The sequence below is a fragment of the Medicago sativa genome, chromosome 6, assembly GCF_051527215.1.
Source record: "Medicago sativa cultivar Bolivia chromosome 6, Bolivia_mono, whole genome shotgun sequence".
In the NCBI taxonomy this organism is placed as follows: domain Eukaryota; kingdom Viridiplantae; phylum Streptophyta; class Magnoliopsida; order Fabales; family Fabaceae; genus Medicago; species Medicago sativa.
The window spans coordinates 79741835-79757263 of NC_140754.1; the positions used below are offsets into that span (position 1 = coordinate 79741835).

The following is a 15429-nucleotide window of genomic DNA, read 5'->3' on the forward strand; positions in this document are numbered from 1 at the left end:
AGGTGGTAAACATGACATGAAGGAGTATTGATGATTTTGGTGAATTTGAATCGTAGTGCTCCTGTCTTGAAGTTGTTTGCTTGGCAGAAGTTGTTCCAATTGAGACCTAATTCAACTGTATAATCTTTGTCATTCTTCAGAAGTACTTCGAAAATTTCGAATTGTCCTATATCAGTACTGCAATAGAGGAGTTCAAAGCGGTGTTTTTTGAGAAAGTCACCAAATTTGCGAGGAAGATACTACAAAATGTAAAAAAGTGGAGAAATTTAGCTGAATATTATGATTAATAAAATGAATGAGAAAAGGACTCCAACAAATAAATAATTGGAAAAAAATGGTAGTAGTAACCTTTTTCTGTTGGTTCAAGTTGAACTCAAGCATGGCAACATCAAAGTAAAAAGTCTCATTTGGATCAAAACTTCTGCTATGAAATTTTGGATAATTGATTGGGTCATTAAGTTCTCTAAATCCAGCAATGGCAAATATGCTTTTCCCATAAAAAGAGAACATCACTTGAACATTGGTAGGCAGCTTATTTTTTATAACGAATTCTTCCCAGCCATCAGTTATAATTGGGAAAATGTAGCAGTTTTTGAACTTTAGTTCATTCACTTCAGCCTCCTCATTTATAATATGCCACTTATTCTGAAGTTCGTCAGAGAATTGTTTAACAAATTCAGGTTCAACTTCTGCATATTTCTAAAAGTGATAAAAAAATAAATATAATTAGTATAAAGAAATTAAATTAGAAATAATAGTTAGATAAACAAACATGTTAAAATGAAAACCTGGAAAGCTAAGTGAACAACAGAAAAGTGTTCAAGTGGTTCCTCTTGGAGTAGTTTTTTTGAAAGAAGACATGTTGAGGAAACGAAATCTGATAATTAACAGTTCTATTAGTTATAATAATGTATTGCATATATATATAGTTTGAGAATAGAGTTTAAAAAAAATAGTTGCAGTGTAGTGTTATAAATAATAAATAACTGAATTGTAGTTGGTGTGAGTAATAATGTACATTGAATGATGTTGGTGATGAAAAGTGTGATTAGTTAAGGAAGAAAAATAAGAAATAATAGTATTAATATTGGAGTGAAACAATTGAAAGAATTGAGAATATAAGTTTGTAATAAAGTGATTAAATGTAAAATTTGGTCCAGTATATGGAAGTAATTCAGCATCATATTAATAGAAATTTGTATGTTTTTTTATTTGTGTATTAGTTGATCTATGTGGTGTTGATGGAAAATTTGGTTTGGGGAAAAAAATGCAAAAAAACACCAGCAGGTCACTAATATAAGCAAAAGTATACATTTGAAATGCATTAATTTAACGAAGAGCATAGTAATAAACAATGCTATGAAATGTCTAATCAATTAATAATATATATAAGTTTTAAATTGTACAATGAAATGACCATTGAATGGTAATTATCTGTCAGGAATATAAAGATACACACGTTATCAACATTCATCAAGTATAAAGTATAGAAATATACAATTTGGTCACTAATATAAGCAAAGATATACATCGTAGGTTTATTTATGAAATGATGCATATGGTCTATATGTTCATTCATTATTATAGACTAATTACATCATTAAATAAAAGAATATAAATTGGGTTATTTTTGCTTATATTAGTGACCTGATGTTGCATTTGTATACTTCAAACTTGGTGAATGTTGCTGACTTGTTTAAATATAGATTCCTGACAGATAATTACCATTCAATGGTTACTGTATTGTAAAATTTAAAAGAGAGAAATATTATTAAATGATTAGACCTTTCATAGCAAAGTGATTGTAAAATTCATATTATAGTCACATGTGTTGACTATTCATAGGTTGTTAATAAAAAAATTCATTAACATAAATAATTGATTGGTTATTTAAATGGTTATGAAGGAACGTGGGACAGAATAGAATTCTAACAATTGATACATCAACACAAAATTTTTATATAAATGGATGTTGAGATAAATCATTTGTTATGGACCTATAAGGTAACAAAGAAAAGTCTAAATGGAAGAGTGGTATTGGTAAGTTATTATAAATATATAATGTTATATATATTTTTGTTGTTAGTATTATATTTTGTTACGTAATAAATTAGCTTGGTAGTTTTAAAATTATTTTCTTAAATTAATAATGTAGTAATTAGTAGCTTGGTGTTATTATTGTTTATAGCAATTTCCAAAGCAGATAGCTGAAGTACTCAAGAATAACGATATTAGTAGCTTAACTCTTATTGACGAAGAAACATACAATTCTTATCAATGCGATATATGTAGTGATGTTCGAGATCAAAGTAATAAGTATATGGTGAAAGGATGGGATGAATTGATTGGTTCAAAACAATGGTTAGTTGGATGTAACGTTATTATTAGTAATGATATTATTTTAGTTAAGTTATGTATGAACGTTATAAATAATGCAAGAGGCAAATATTTATCTATTTGAATCAGTCTCATTAGTTCAAATTGCCTTATTTTTAATGTATTTGTTAACTTTTAGCTATATTTTAAATGAAGAAGTGGTTGTGTTGTAAGTCAATAACCTTGAAAAAAAGATTTTAATCACATGGATAGAAACGATAACACTAAAACAATAATTAAATAATGTAAGGCAAGACAGTATAAAATAATTAATAATAGTACAAATAAGGTTTCCATAAAATTAAAACAAACAATTAATATTAAAATATTTTAGAATGCAACATAATTCCTTACTTGAATGAAAAAGTCAAAAAAAGAAAAATACATGGTACTGGTTTTCAAATATAGCATACAATTGTTAATACAATTAAAGTTCAAAAACCTGAGCTACATAACAGTTATTGAAAGTAAATTTAAATCGAACATTACAATTAATAGTAAAATGTTGACGACGGGAAAATATTTTTCAGTTAGGTCCCAACTGAACGATATTGTTATTATTGACATTCTTAATGATATTGAATGTTTGGATGTCTCCATTGTCTCCACATAAAATCAAACTGTCACAAAGATTGTAGTCCAAATAATGACCAAACTCAACAGGTAATAACTGAAAGGAAAGTAGAAAATAATTTAGATAATAATTGAACATAACATTATTTGAAAATATGAAATATAAAAGAATATAAATGACTAACCAATGTTGATCTGTCCAAGTCTCTTCTAGACAATTGAAAATCGAAGCACTTTGTATCATTTGGTATTGTACTTCTGCTGTGAAAGGATGGTATGGTATCTAGATTATCGATGATATTGAAATTAGCGACCTTGAACAAATTTCCTCCAAAATAATCAAAATTAACTTGAACATTTTGAGTAAGTTGATAGTAATTCTTGAGTTGTTTCCATCCATTAGCTATAGTAGGATTATAGATATTATTTCGAATGTATAGTTTTATAATCGATCCATCTTCGTTGACAATATCCCAAACATCTTGAAAACGATTACCATAGTTTTCCACAAAGGAAGGATCAATTTCTGTATGATACTGTAATAAATAAAGAAACCAAATAATTAAGGGAAAAAATAGATTAACTAAAAATTAACTATAATGAAAGAAATTTGTACAGAGATAATGTTAGATTCTTGAACCTGGTTATATAACCTGACGGTAGCGAAATTCCATATGGGATCTGTTTGTTGAATAGCTTCAATTGATGACATTGTTGGAATAAAATAGGTTAAAGGCTTTAATTGTGGATGCCGAGTTAGGTGTTTGATATATGATGATATTGCATATTTATAATAGAACATGGAAAAGCTAATGAACGTGTGTAGTGACTAAAAAAATTTGTACGATAGTAGGGTGTAAGAAAAGAATCAAAAAGTACATTAAACGTACTATTAGATGTGAGTTTACATGCATTGTTATATAATATCTCATAAAGTTGATTTTACATGCATGCAGAGCTAATAGTAGTTGGCAAGTATAATACGAAATATATAATTAAGAATTGAGGAGTAGATTACGTACAACCATATATAATAGACAACGTTAATAATTTTATGCAAGCATAATACATAGATAATTGAGCTTGGTTAACACGCACAAAAAGAAAGGTAATTAAACGATTGTTAATTGAACATAACATTAGCTAATATAAAACTTTCAATAAAAAAAAGTTCAATAAGTAAGAGGAATGATACAACCATATATAATATACAATGTTAATATTTTGAATGAAGCATAATATATAGATAATTGAAATTGGTGATCAGGAAGTAAACAAAAATGTAGTTAAACCTTTGTTAATTGTACATACCAGTAGCTAATATAAAACCTCAAATAAAAAGAAATTGAATAATTAAGAGGATTGATTGTATATGAAAGTTGCATAAAGTAGATAGATGTTTAATAAAGTTTGAAGTGAATACATTACAAAGAAAACACAGATGACTTAATGTAGCAACACTAATAGAAAGGAAAGCAGGAAATAGATATGTTTTTAAGTTACACAACCATGAAGAACTAAAGTTAAATTCATGATATACTTCATGGTAGTTTTGACCACATCTTCAACAGCTCATTCAACATTGTTCATATCTGCATATCTTAAAGCAACAACCTGAATATGAGTAGGAGGATTGTCCATCCCAAAACCCAACTTATCCCCAACAGCCAGCTTGAGATTTCTACAGAATTGATACCAGTCTCCACCAATGGAGTATTCAGGAGGAGTTCTATTTCTGGATTTCTTGATTTTGCACCTAATGATCTGATTGGTTTCATCATTGATCACAGCGATATCAGGAACAACATCAATATTTGCTTCAGTTGCAATGGATTTTGGGAAGTGCTTGATCAAAAGAAAAGAACAATGATCAGTTCAAAATGACATTATAAATATTCTATAAGTACTTTTAAAATATAAAAAGTACATATAATGTAACTAACCATAACAGTTTTGCCTTTGGATATAGCTTTAGATACATCAGAGAACCATTCAAATGGATATAGTAAGGGCATGAGTTCAGGATTTTGTTGTGCTTCAAAAATGAGAGGATTTAAATTCATGTGTTGCATAGCATAATCGATTGGTATGTACATCTCCTCATCACTTGTAGGTTTAGAAATGAGTTGAGGATGTACCTCATAATTTGGGTCAGCTATTTTTTTAGCATGTTCATTGACTGGGTAATGGAAGCCATAGTATGGAACATCTTTTCCTTGATTGTCAATGATACGCATATTGAATTGATTAAAGTCAGGCTGGTAATCAAAGATAACTTTTTGTGGTTGTAGAAATCCACAATATTTTGAGAGCGTAAGTCCAGCATGAATAGTGTTGTCAGAAATAATAGTTGAGGTATTAATTTCAAAGTAATTACCAGCAGGATCCACAATGCAACCATAGTTGTTCTCAGAAATTACAGTTTTCCATTGTTGAACAAAGTCATTACATAGTTCAATAGGATCCTAAAAGAAGAATAAAAACAAATATGATTTAGTATCAATAAATGGAGCAAAGTATAAAATACTGAAATTTAATATAATAAATTATAATAATTTTTTATTGAAATTTCTGTTTTCCATTGTTGAATAAAGTCAAATACATAGTTCAATAGGATACAATATTATATCAAAAATATGATTTAGTATAAATACATGTAAAAAGCACAACAATACTGAAATTAAATAAAATATATTATAATGATCATAATATAATGAAATTATAATACCTGATTAGGATAGACGATGGTCTGGAAAGTTGTTGAACCTCTTGAAGAACTTCCTTCATCATTCTGACTACTGACATATATACAATGAAAGGTGTATAATATTTTCATTTTAGTAAGTAATGGATATTATTTTTATTTTATTATATAATTTTCATTTTATTAATTAATACGATAATGTTATGATTTACTAAATATGCAAAATATAAACACACTAATATTACTTTGATATAATATATATAAGTATTAATGATTTATACCATTATCTAATATATTAAATATTGTAATATAAATCGAATTATAAGTCACAGGATAAAAATAAAATATAGCAAGATGTAAAATTAATCGGAATAATAACGATATATTCAATTGATGAGGATATTGGTTTTTCATGTAGTTGTGAGATTGAAGAAGATGATGAAGACAGTGGTGACAAATACATAGCAAGAGAATGGAAAGATTATGTTCAACTGAGATATTTAGAAATTGGTGATATATTGGAAATCGTTGTTTGCAATAGTGCAAAACATATGAAAGTCAAAAAAATTGGTTCCAACTGAGTGTGTTTGTTGTGTTAGTATACCCAATGTGTTTGTTTTGTTAATGCTTTAAGTTGTATTGTGGTGTTTAATAAACATGGGTGGGGAGAATGTAACCAAGTGGGTCTAAGACAATGTTTGTTATTTTAATGTAATGTGTTTGAATTATGATTAAATCTATCATTATCTATGTTCAGGGTATAAAGTATCATCAACATACATGTAGTAATTAATAGAAAACAAAATAAATTGATAAACATAAGAATGATATATATTTAAAATTGATACTGAAAATATTAACTATAGAATAAAATAAGATACAAATATAAGATGATACGTAGTTTAGAAGAAGTGTCTAAGACTTTCATTATATATTAATACAAAAACGTAATTTGTTGCCATAATTGAGTCACATTTGAACTCTAATATATAATTATCATAAATATTATTTTTAAGAAAAAATCTTGTCCAACCCTTCCCAATCTTAACAATAGTTTCAGTTTGTTGATCATTTTCTTCAAAACATAACTTGCAAGTAGTGATGGTATTAGACGGTCCACATAATCTTAACTCTTTGTGTCCTTTGCTTATGAGGAACATTCCAAAATCTGCTGGTAAGATCTGAAAAATGAAAATAGATAAGTCAATAACTGGCAAGAAAAAAAAAAGGAATAAAATGAAAAATGAAATTACTTACCAATTTAGCTTGGATATTAGCAAGATCGGGCACAAAAACGACAAAGGTTGGGTTGCGAGTTATACACGTAGTCAATTTGTGAAAGCGAGGAAATTCATTTGTTTGAATAGGTCCATGGAAGATATGTATTTTGAACTTACTATCTCCAAAATATGTAAATGATATAAGACCATATGTATTTATTTGGTAGTAAGATCCCAATTGACCCCAACCATGAGTTAGAAGGGGCATAGTAAGACACCGGTTATATTGAATAATATGTTGATTACCATTATCATCAACTAACAACCATTGTTCGTCTAATTCACTGTAATATTCGGCAATAAAAATTGGGTCTAATTCTGCAATAATCTGAAGAAAAAACAAAATATATTATGAAATCAAAATAACAAAATCAAAAAGTTGAACATGTTATATGTTATATAAAGATGGAAGAGGTACCTGGTCTTTATTGCAGACAGTCATGAAATAAGGATTGTTTGAGGTCATTTTGTAGATAGAATGATGTTATATAATATGTTAAGGAAAAAGGTTATGTAAGAATGTTGATGGAAGTGGCAGAATATATAAGCAATAAACCACACATGTGCACTTGTTGTGTGTATATATATTTAAAAAATATGTTAAGCTTGGGATGTAGTGGGAATTATTGACCCATATAAAAGACGATATAAACATGTTTTATCATGTGTAAATTTTGTAACACCTTAAACTGCAAATAACTGGACAGCATGTATAATATAATTATAAATCTAATAGGGCAAAGAACCATCTAATTGTCAATATGATATTACTGAGTTGTATATATGTTCATTCATGTAAAGTGTTTGGTCGAAATATATTGAGTTATATTTTCATGATAACAACAATGTGTTGTATTAACTAATAGTTAAATTCATGGTCTTTCCTTAGACTAACTAATTTTCACCATGTATAATATAACTATTGTAGTGAAGCATTCATGCATTCAAAATATAATATTTAGTAACTAATAGTCAATTACTTGATATTTAAAGTTTTTGGCTGAAATATACTGAGTTATAATAATTAAAAATCAAAAATGTACCAAAAAATGTGTTTTTTGTTTTTAAATGTGACCGGAGGGAGTATGTCATAAACATAAAATGACAATTGCAATGGATTATTGAAAGTTTAATTATTAAAGCAGAATATTGATTAATCAAGGGCATCATCGCTGTTGTTATTGAGAATTTGGTCTGACAGGTAACATGTAATATGCAACAACACACTTGGTAGCAGCATGATTATTTACTTTTGCAGGAATCTAAACTATTAACAGCATAAAGTGGGAGTCTTGAGATTCTGCATGTTTTTGTAAGTTTGTGTCTTTATTTCCCATCTGTCAATATAAATGAGGAAAATATTTAAAAAATGTGAAATTTGATGAATGGTTTTTGTAAAAGCTTACCTAACCATTTTAATGAAGATTTGGTGAGAAAATATCAAATTGGAATAAAACATTAGGTAAATAATAGCAAATTGCTAGTATGACTATATATTTTAAAGTAATAGAAAATCCAATTTATTAAATACACAAAATATAAAGTTAAAAATTATGAATGTGTTGTTGCTATCAATATTTAAAAAATGAAAAAATTTCTTGTAGCTATCAATGTAAGAAAGGTACTGAACATTTCACATGCATGTGTGTTTGACTGTTAACTTGTCTTTAATGTCTTTAACATAATTATATCGGGTATGAATTCCAAACATGCATGTGAAAAGGATAGGTAAAAAGAAATAGCTACCATTAATAAAATTCACTGTGACAATAATTTTGTATTTAATTTAGATCTGTCCATTCTTCAAAAAAAAAGATTTATCTGTCCATATGCATATATAAACATATCGAAGATCAGACATAGAAGACCAGACATTTGTTGTGGTTATCCCATTTTTGTGAAATTGTTTAGTTAGGTAACTACCTTGAGGAAATCGATGTTTTCAAACTCCAGGTACATTAAATTTTGCAGTATTACAAATTTGGAAAACATATTCCCTTCAGTATGGTTTCTAATTTGGATGATAGAGTTTGAATAAAATGCAGTGATGAGATCGATCCCGATTATGCTGATTATCTGGAAAAGTTGGATCAAGCTGTTTTTGAGGCACAATTAGGTTCAAGAGAGGGAAGTTCCAAAGGCAAGAGAATTGACAACATCAAGAGGCATGCATGGGAGATAACTGTGACTGCTGCAACCTTGAGTGTTAATTCTATTTTGGTAAGTGTTATATTATCTTGTTTGAGTAGTAATGTCGAGAATTTGTATGGGAAATAATCTGCAGAAGTAAATCGAAAGTAAAGGTTGTTAATTTATATTCAATGAAAAATTGTTATAGAGATGAGTGATATCATAAAGCAATGATGTGCTGAATATATTGTTTGATTTCGGTTTCAGCATATACCAAACTTCATTGCAAAGGAGTGTCTGTATCCAAAACAGAAGTTTGTAATGCTAATTGATGAGGATATTGGCTATTCTTATAATTGTGATATATTGAACGACGCTGAAGATTATGATGAGAAGTATGTTGGGACTGGATTTAACGAATATGTCCATGCTAAGAAGGTTACAACGGGAGACAAATTGGAGTTTAGATATGATAATGCCTCTGATATAATCTATGTATCAAAAGTACAATGAAACATAAGTTGTATGAATGTCAAAATGAGTTGTTACGAAAAGATGATGGTATGCATCTGTTTATGTATTAGTGTTTTGGGTATCTAATAATGGTATGTAATTGAGATGTTATAAAGTCCAGTTTGTCATGAACGTATGGTTGGAGAAAATGTATTGTGTGTTGTTAAGATCTATAATATATTGACTACTATCTGTTTGTCAAAGTGAATGTCTTAAAGAAGTTATGATTAAAGTTCAATATTATATAATTTAAGAATGTAGTTCAAAATATAACTGGAATACTACAATAAAGGAAGTTTATAAAAAACTTGACATAATGATTTTTTAATTGTTTCCAGGAAGCACTTCAAAAAGGGATGAAACTCATTACATGCTCAAAGAGCTGGATCATCAAACCTGCATGTAAAATTATATATATTGTAAGTTAGTATGGTATTCCTTTTATATATGAGTTCTAATTGAGTATGAATAAAAATAAGTTGAATATTACATAAAAATAAAGAGGATTTATAAAGTTCATATAAGTTACCTGTAAAACATTCTGAAAAACTTCTTTGTACACAACATTTGTTGTTGTTAGTTTTGCAACTTTGTTTTCATCATGTACCAAAATTTTTATACCTTTCTTGCTTGTTACTCTAGAAAGTGCAACATAAATTTGACCATGACTAAAAACATCTTTTGGTAAATATAAACCAACCCAATCAAGACTCTGACCTTGTGATTTGTTGATTGTCATTGAGTATGAAACAACAATTGGAAATTGTCTCCGACATAATTTGAAAGGCCATGGAGACTGAGATGGGGACATATCCATACGGGGAATATATGTGATATTACCATGATGTTTCCCACCCATGATTTTAGCTTCCAATACATGATTTGCCATTTTGGTTACTATCAACCTTGTTCCATTACACAAACCTTCTGATTGGTCTATATTCCTCAAAAGCATTATAGGACATCCAACCTTTAATTTGATTTGGTGATTTGGAAGTCCTGAAGTACGCAGTGTACTTAAAAACTCAGGTGTTAACACATCAACAATGCTGTTGTCGTTAAGTTCTGATCTATCAATTGAGTTGGCACTGAAATAGACCCTTTCTTGACCTGCATATGTAATAGCAGACAAATATTAGCCTAACGAAATTATCAGTTTGAAGTAAAAATACATTGAATGCCCTAACTGTTCACCTGGCATTAGACCTAGAACACGATCATTTATTTGGTCAACTACTTCAATTGTGGATGCTAGGATTGCTCTACTCTTCAAGTATTCATAAGAATGAAAACTATTAAATAAATTTGGATAAGTACTTTGTATAATGGCTAGTATTGGATCATCAAAATCTGTGATTAACATTTCTGTTGGAATAGGGATTTCAGCGTAACCGTCATTTGGCTCACTAACCTTCCCTTCACCAACACTTAGAAGCCAATCTGAGAATTGTGCTATTTCTTCATTCTCTTCAGAATTAGATCCATGCCTGAGTCTCATGTTTTTTGTCAGAGTTAGCACCTCAACATGATCCCAAATATATGAAGCATTTATCGATGCATGTACAATATCTAATCTGTTTCCTCTTGGAACAACAGGTAAAATCTGTCTAAAATCACCTCCAAAAACGATTACCTTACCCCCAAAAATGGTTTCACATCTGGTATCTTCAGTACTCATGATATCCCTGAGTGTTCTATCCAAACATTCAAAAGTATATCTATGGGCCATTGGTGCTTCATCCCATATGATTAGCTTTGTTTGTCGTAGAAGTTCAGCCAAATCACTATCATGATCTATGTTGCAAGTTGAGTTATCAAAAGTAGGTACAGGCATTTTGAATTTTGAATGTGCAGTTCGGCCTCCAGGTAATAACAATGATGCAATTCCACTTGTAGCAACAGTTAGTACAATTTCATGTTTAGACCTCAATGCACTTGCAAGTGTACGCCACATAAAAGTTTTCCCTGTCCCCCCATAGCCATGCAAAAAAAAAACTCCTCCTTTCTGGTTTGAAACGGCCAACATAATTTTATCATATATCATGTGTTGTTCATCTATATAACATGTAAAAAGTTATGTATAATTAGTGATCATGATGAAATAGTAATCAAATATTATGATGTTATGATGTGATGATGTTATAGTACCTGTAAGGGTTGAAAAAAGTACTTGGTGTTCTGCTTTCAGGGTGTTAGTGTCATAACTGCGTTCATCGTAGATGAACCTATTGCCCAATTGTTGAAGTATGTATCCTTTTGGATAAGGCAATGAAGGAAAATCTTTCAAAGTTCTCCTACATCCTTGCAATAACTTTTCAATTTCTAACAATGTTAAATTGTGCAATTCTTCTTCAGTTAGTATTAGTTCTGTAGAGAAAATGTAAGGATAAATATATCATGTAAACTTTTAGAAACACAAATCAGTTTCAATGTACGTATTCAAAACACAATGTTTAGTAAGCACTTTTTATATGTAAAGGTTCCATACCTTTGTTATTTGCCAAAGCACGTTGTGTGTGCAGTATTCCATCAGACAACCATTTGACAGTGTTGTGCCAGACATGACGTGGTCTGTTAATTGCTCCAGACATGAGCATAATAACAAACAATCTCCTTAAGAAATATCCTGAACCCCATTGATATGCTTCTCGAATTGCTCCAATGAATTCCCTGTCATCATCCAGGAATCCCATAGCAAAGCAAGCATCCCTGAAACTCAAGTACTGTATATCACCAACTTTTCTGATTTCTTCATATGTTCTTGGACCTTTAACAGCAGTTAACATTAACCTGAGGTAAAAAAGTTCCCCTGTTGTTGGTGGAACCCATATCAATCTACCAATAGTAAAACCTCTCTTCCTTGGTGTCCAAATACGTGTCTTTTTGTTATACACAAATTTGTTAACAAACTGACCATATGTTAGTTCTCTTGCTGCGTCAAAATCTTTGTTTGCTTGTAACCATGCAGTGAACATAGACTCAGTTACACTTGCTTTTTCCAGGACATTTTCCATTCTAGAATGATCTGTAAAGTAAATGATTTTTTCCCCGATAAGATGGAAAAACATACGCTCAACAGCTGGTTTCCTGCCATGAATTGAGAATGAAAATATTCTCCAACAGGCTTCACTTGGAGAAATATACCTACAATCCAGATATTCTTTGATTTCATCGACGGGTTGTTGTATAGATTTCCCATTGGTCTGTGATGGTAGGACTCTAGCTGTGATGCGGTCATATCCCTTGTGGATGTATTTGAATAAGTATTTGATGGATGTGCTTTGGTTACACCACTCCATGTTGATATGAGCCTGGTATTTGAGCAACAATTTTGTGTTGTATGGAACAACATGTCTATTGTCTAAGGTAAGACCATTTTTGACAACAGTATAAGTCTTAGATCTCCTTCTGTAAACTGGATAGCCATCCTGATCAACAACAGTACGTTCAGTATACATTTTGGGAAAGTATTTTGAACATTTGTTATTTTTCATGCAAGGTGATGACAATCTAGCTTTACCACATGGTCCATGGATCATGTGACTTTTGACCAAGTTGTACAATTCAGTGTGTCTGCTGGGATCAGGGATTTCTGCACAAATGATTTTATCAATATCTTCTGGTGTAGGATACTTGCTTGAAGGATGCAAAAAGATAAGAATGTGAGCATGAGGTAGGCCTCTTTTCTGAAATTCGATTGTGTACATATCTGCATATAATAAAGGTAGTTATGAATAACATTATGATTTTATATTGAATAGGTAATATATAAAGTTATAAATAAAACAATAAATAACTTACATGCCATCACTTTCCCAAGTACATGCCTTTTCGTCAAGTCTTTCATAAGTTCATCAAATTTGATTTTAAAAACCCTTGCAATAATGTCAGGGCGATCAACTGGTTTAAGATTGAATTTTTCCAATTCTCTTGTGATCTCAGGCCAATTTGGATTACATGTAAAAGTTATAAATAGATCTGGAAAGCCAATTGCACTTGAAATTGCCATCCCATCAAAATATAACTGATCCATGTACCTTTTGCTGCCCACAAAGGTTGAAGGTAGAACAACTCTTTTACCTTGTATTGTACTTTGACTTTGGCTTTGATTTGAACTGTTATTGGAATCAATAAGCTGTCTATACTTACCAACTCTAAGTTTGGACTGATTCCTCCTTAGCCAATTGAGCCGTTCAGATTCCATCATTGTATAACCATCAACCAAAAATTGTTGAAAGAGTCTCCTAGAAAAGAGCAAAGTCATTGCTTCCATTTTCCTTGCTTGAATTCTAAACCCTAACCAAGCCTTAATGGTTAATCTGTTATGCTTTGTGATTTTGGTTTCATGCCTGAACTTATGCAAAATGCCAGGTCGATATCCATCTTCACCGTAAGGAAAAAGTAGCGGATATTGGAATCCAAGATAACTTGCATGAAATTCATCAATTCTCTGCAAATTTCCCGACTGACTTTGCATAATGATATCTCTTCGCTCAGCCGAGTCAATGTCACCAACAATTAGTGCAGCAACTTCAGACACAGTTGGTTTGTTGTAAATTCTACCATCAGTTTTCCATTCAGATATCAGTTTCAATCGCACATCTTGAATAGGTCCATTCTTAAAGACATCTCTGGCCATTCTGAATGCCTGTGCATGAACATTGTTTTGATCAAGCATTTGTTTTAATTCTTTGACTATGTTCTGATCAATGTCTTTATTGTCTCTGTAATGAGGAATATTAAGACGTGTGAAATTAAATGAAACAATGATATACTAACGTAGTAAAATCAAGGAAAAAGTAAATGCATGTCAACAGAAGGATACCTAAAACTGGCCATCCTGTTTTCAATTTCATTGTCCGTGTCATATATATATAACTGTGCAAATTTAGGACGTTCTCCTGGCAAAGGTAACATGGAACCAATCCGGTGACAGACTTGTCCTTGAATCCTTAAGTTTGGGGGGCCTCTACCCTTCAGATCCATTGAATCCATTTGCATACCTGGAGATGTGAATGAGAACATAGCATTATATGTTCTAGCATTCTTTTGATAGTTCTTGCTTTGTTTGCTGATGTTTTGAAATAAAAGATTCTGAAGTGTCTGTGGAGGTTGTTCTAACAATGGTAGTTGTACTTTACCATCACCACAACATAACTGAAATTTAGGATTAGTGGTATTCCTTGGTTTATGTTTCCTTTCTTGATACCACATTAGTGCTTTGCATTTCGGACACTCCCAAACAGGATCACCAATATCACCGTAAGCTGTTTGCATTAAAAAAATTGCAGAGGTTATTACTTTAGTAACGATAAACATTGAAACCAGTATATAATTTTCAATTAGTAACACACTTTACCATCGAAATTAATGTTATCATCTTGTTCAATGTCTTCATCACTGCTGAAATCTGATTGGTTATTGTCTGTATGTTCAGATTCTTCATCAGATGAATGTTGATCTTCATCATCACTTTCTTCAGATGGGCTTGGTAAAGAATTAGACATGTTGGCAAAGTATTCAACATCTGTCTGAATGTTTTTCCTATGATTTTGAAGTTTAGAAGCATGAACAGAAGTTGGTGTTGGGTCACACAATGGTTTGTCTAGGTGATTAACTTCAATCTCATTGGTTAGGTTACCTTCATTGTTTCTTGTATTACTCAATAAGTCTTTATTGGCTGGCAATTGTGACTTTGAAGTGGATGGAGTGTTTTCAAGAATCTGTTTGTTGGTCATGGATGTTGACCTGGTTGTGATGTAAGGAAAATGAGATGTTTGGTTAGGCTGGAAGATATGTGATGCAACAGTTGTTTGAGCAGGTTGAATGGTTGCGGAGAATTTCTGAAAGAGG

At 30.7% G+C, this 15429-nt stretch overlaps 3 protein-coding genes across 3 annotated transcripts; 1 reads left to right on the forward strand and 2 right to left on the reverse strand.

The window, feature by feature from the left end:
* Positions 1-2902: 2902 nt before the first annotated feature.
* Positions 2903-3661, reverse strand: LOC146917198 (uncharacterized). Its single transcript, XM_085721840.1, has 3 exons — positions 3590-3661; positions 3135-3485; positions 2903-3046 (listed from the first exon to the last, which is right to left on the reverse strand). The coding sequence occupies exons 1-3, from the start codon at positions 3659-3661 to the stop codon at positions 2903-2905; spliced, it is 567 nt and encodes a 188-aa protein (XP_085577966.1).
* Positions 3662-8869: 5208 nt separating this feature from the next.
* LOC146917199 (uncharacterized) lies at positions 8870-9576 on the forward strand. Its single transcript, XM_085721841.1, has 3 exons — positions 8870-8886; positions 8979-9153; positions 9331-9576. Exons 1-3 carry the CDS (start codon positions 8870-8872, stop codon positions 9574-9576), a joined length of 438 nt encoding a protein of 145 aa, XP_085577967.1.
* A 390-nt stretch (positions 9577-9966) lies between these two features.
* On the reverse strand, positions 9967-14616 carry LOC146917200 (uncharacterized). The gene is made up of 7 exons (XM_085721842.1): positions 14402-14616; positions 13378-14300; positions 12065-13285; positions 11725-11943; positions 10771-11631; positions 10106-10686; positions 9967-9972 (listed from the first exon to the last, which is right to left on the reverse strand). Exons 1-7 carry the CDS (start codon positions 14599-14601, stop codon positions 9967-9969), a joined length of 4011 nt encoding a protein of 1336 aa, XP_085577968.1. The 5' UTR covers positions 14602-14616.
* Positions 14617-15429: the final 813 nt, after the last annotated feature.